Source organism: Microtus ochrogaster, chromosome 22 (assembly GCF_000317375.1).
Source record: "Microtus ochrogaster isolate Prairie Vole_2 chromosome 22, MicOch1.0, whole genome shotgun sequence".
Lineage (NCBI taxonomy): Eukaryota > Metazoa > Chordata > Mammalia > Rodentia > Cricetidae > Microtus > Microtus ochrogaster.
Genome location: NC_022023.1, coordinates 24754439 through 24758401, shown reverse-complemented (window position 1 = coordinate 24758401; position 3963 = coordinate 24754439). Strand labels below are relative to the sequence as shown.

The 3963-nt window shown below is 46.7% G+C and overlaps 1 protein-coding gene across 1 annotated transcript in view; it reads left to right on the top strand.

Moving 5' to 3' along the window:
- The window catches only part of Fam169b (family with sequence similarity 169 member B), a 75240-nt gene that overhangs the window by 65580 nt on the left and 5697 nt on the right, over nt 1-3963 (top strand). Inside the window, exon 10 of the mRNA XM_013350209.1 lies at nt 544-688. Coding sequence (XP_013205663.1) covers nt 544-688 — 145 coding nt within the window. The remainder of the gene's footprint in view (nt 1-543; nt 689-3963) is intronic.

Sequence of the window (3963 nt, the reverse complement as noted above, 5' to 3'; positions counted from 1 at the left end):
GTTTCAAGACCCTCCTTGGATGCCCTAAGTTGGATGCTCAAGTCCCCCCTGTACAATGGTGTCCTTGTTTGACTCATCCTCCCATGCACGTGGCATCAGCTCTCAATGACCTGGGCACCTAGTGCAGTATAAATATCACATAAATCGATGTTCAGTACTGTGGAGGGTAATGATGTGAGAAGTGTGGGCATGCCCAGTGTGGCCTGAGCTGCTTTGGAGTAGTCTGACTTGTGTTTAATTGAATCCGTTCATCCCTCCAATGCTGGGGCCGACTGCACGGCTTCCTTGCTCTGCTCTGACCTACTCGAGTCTTGGCTGGGATGTCCTTTGGGTTCATCCAGTTAATATGTGCACCCATGACAAAATGTCATTTCCCTGTGGCTAGCTGGTATGTTCGAACACGGCTTATCGCCTTTAATCTCAGCAGGAAGTATAGGGACCAACCCAGTCAGGTCAGCCTAGACCCTTCTTGTCTAGTATTGTCCAGGATGACCTCATCAGAATGTTTGAGGTGAACGCCTTTGGCTTACTGTCTGATTTCAGGAGTGGATCGCTGAAGAACGGGAGACACAGAATGACCAAGAATGTGTCAAAAGAGAGGAGGAAGCTGGGATGCCCCTGAGACCCTCCTGGGATGAGACGGAGGGCCAGGGAGCCAAGAGGACAGTGGCAGTCGCTGGGCTGGCTGGTGAGCTGTGGTGGAAGCGTGCGCGGCAAGCTCCTAACTCCTCAGGTTCATCTGGCTTCATCAGGATCTGAGCCTGAGGGTTTGAAGTGGCCCTGAATAGTCTCTGGTGCTGGAGACAGTGTCTATGGGTCCTGCCTATCTCTGCTCACCTTTTAGGCTCTGGGCTGAGGAGTCTGAAGCAGTGCTGGGGTAGGCCGAATATGCTCTGTAAAGTAAAATGGCTTCCACTCCCTAGGAATATGGTATGCATGGGGCCGTGTAAAGGGATCTCTTAGTGGAAATGAACTCAGAGATGGGCCATGGTCCCGACCCATGATAAGCCTTCAGCCCTGTTGGGACCTCAGAATGCAGCTCCAGAGGTTTTCAGGCAGACGAGTTCCTTCTCTGGGGACTTGTCAGTCACTTCAGAGCTCCTTGAGGGCAAACACCAGGGGTGTCCACTATGCCAGGGTCAGGTGGTGCCCACTCTGGGGCCAGTGGGTTCAGCCTATTGCATTCTGCCATCTGGACATGGGGTAGGGTTTCTCTTAGAGAAGGCTGGTCTGGTACTTTATGTTTCCTGAATGGTCAAAAGACTCATGCCGTGGGACCTCATTTACTTACATATTCATCAAAGGACCCAGTGATGTGGGAGGTCCTTCTGTACATGTGTTGCTTTTATTGGTGAATGAATAAAGAAGCTGCTTTTGGCCAGTGGCTTAATAGAATATAGACAGGCTGAAAGAGCTCTATATAGAGAGAGTAGGCGGAGTCAGGGAGATACCATGGAGCCACCAGAGGGGAAACATATGAGCTGCCAGTTGGAACCTTGCTGGTAGGCTACAAGCCTCATGGTAAAATATAAAATAATGGGAATGGGTTAATTCTAGATGTAAGAGCTAGATAGCAATACACTTAAGTGATTGGCCAAGCAATGATTTAATTAATACAGCTTTTGTGTGATTATTTCGGGGCTGAGCAGCCAGGAGCAAAGAAGCAGTCTCCTACAATAGCCTGGCTCTCTGCTCATCTCTACATACATGATACATACATACATGATACATACATACATACATACAGCTCTCCTTTCCTCTCTCTTCTTCCTTCACCTCTTCTCTTCATCTCTTCCCCTTCATTTATCCATTTATCTTTTTATATCTATCTATCTATCTATCTATCTATCTATCTATCTATCTATCTATCTATCTATCTATCTATCTAATATATATCTCCCTATAGTCCCCCTGAGTCACTTCTGTATCCTCTATCAGTCTGTCCTCCCTTACTTCCATCCAACTTTCCATTCATCCACCCACCCACCCATCCATCCATTTGCCCATCCATCCATCCATCCATCCATCCATCCATCCATCCATCCATCCATCCACTCACCACCCATCTGTCCGTCCGTCCGTCCGTCCGTCCATCCATCCATCCATCCATCCATCCATCCATCCATCCATCCATCCATCCTTCCACCCATGCACCCAGTGTCTTTTCTGTTTTGAGCAAGTCCTGTGCTATGCTTGGGAGATTTAACCTGATTAAAGCCTGATTTTAGCTCCAGGGAGCTTCTTTGTCTGGAGGGCTGATCTTGAGTGTCTACTGTAGTTTTCATCCCTCTCATACTCACAGCAAAGAGGGAGGAGCCTACTGTAAGGAAGGCTCCCCTCAGGAATACTGTGATGCCCGTTTGCATGTGGGATCTGCGAAGGAGACCCAGACCTCAGAAGTAGACTGTGCATCTGAGAGGTGCTCGGTGTGAGACCTCACACCTCCTTTAACACGTGGTCCATGTACTGTGAAGATTTTGTGTTTTCTGTTTATATGAAAATTAACTTATAAGTATCTCTGAAATTTAATAAAGTTAACATTCAATAAAACCATCTGTGTACTAATAGCTTCATTTTATGACTTTCGAGGTGACCAAGTGTTAGAAGAGGTTCTCTGGCCCAGAGCAGCACCCACCATGATGGGCACAGTGGATGCCAGCACTGGGGTTGGTGAAGGGTGCCTTCTGTGCAGGGTTACTAAGGAGTTCTTGCTTGCGTCAGTATGTGATGAGCTGGTTTATGGAAGATATCAATTCTGTGTAACTCAGGCTACACAAACTTGCCACCTTTATGTCTTGGCCTCTATAGTGCTGGAATGACAGTGCCCTGAGGGGCATTCCTATTGCTTTCAAACAGCTGTTGCTAATATAATTTAGAGACCGTGGAAGTGCTGTTCAGGATTCTGCAACCACTGCCCCATCAGTTTCCCAGAGAAGCCTGGTGTCCATTGGCATCCTTTCCCTTTGCTCTGTGCCACCATCCCTAGGTATCCTTAGGTATCACCATCATCCGCATTCTCTGGTTACAGACTTCCCTGCTCTGAGCATGTCATCTCTTAGTGACCTTTGGCAATTGACTTTATTCTCCTAGCATGACAATATTCAGAGATCTGTCTATGTTGTAGCGTGTATCAGCACTCCTTTCTTTTTCATGACTAAATAATATTCCACCACATGGATAAGTGGTGTTGCATCTATTCGTCCACCTACCGGCTGATGGGCCTTGGGATTGAGTTCTAGCTTTGGCTAGAACAATACTATTAAGGTTATTGCTTCTAATTTGCAGTTCCCTGACTGCCAAGGAAACTGGGAACTTTTTAGAGTATTTATTGGCTATTTGTGTTTCTTCTTTTGAGAGTATTTGTTTAGTTCATTGGCCAGTTTATCTAGTGGCTTTTTATTAGTGTTGAATTTTTACAGTTTTTTATATCCTATATACGACTCCCCTGTAACATGTTCGATTTTAATGCCAACTTGCCATAAATTAGAATCAAAGGGAACCTCACCTAAGAAGTGCCTGGCCTGATTGATGTGACAAGACCTGCCCTGATTGTGGCTGGCACCTTCAGGTAGCAGTGCAGAGGTAAAAGGGGTGTGGTAGAAGGATCATTTGCCATCTGCTCACTTGGCCTCCCTCCTGTGGCTGAGTGGATTTGCCCCTTGTTTCCAGTGTTTCCAGGCTTTTGTTGTGGACTAAGGACCAATGTTTCCCCAGGAAGCTTCTAGATCTCAAACACCAGATTGGGCATTGGGACTGCTGAGGTACCCAGCCTTGTGGACTGAGAAACTACCAGTCCCCTTTAATGAGAGACAGCAATTGTGGGACTCCTACTGCTGAGACAGCAGCCTCAGGGACGGAGTAACTACTAGTTCTCAGCTCTTAACAGTTACCCTGCTATTGTTTCTACCTAAAGCTGACCTACTAAATTATTCTGTCTATCATCTATCTTTCTGTCTCTCTGCC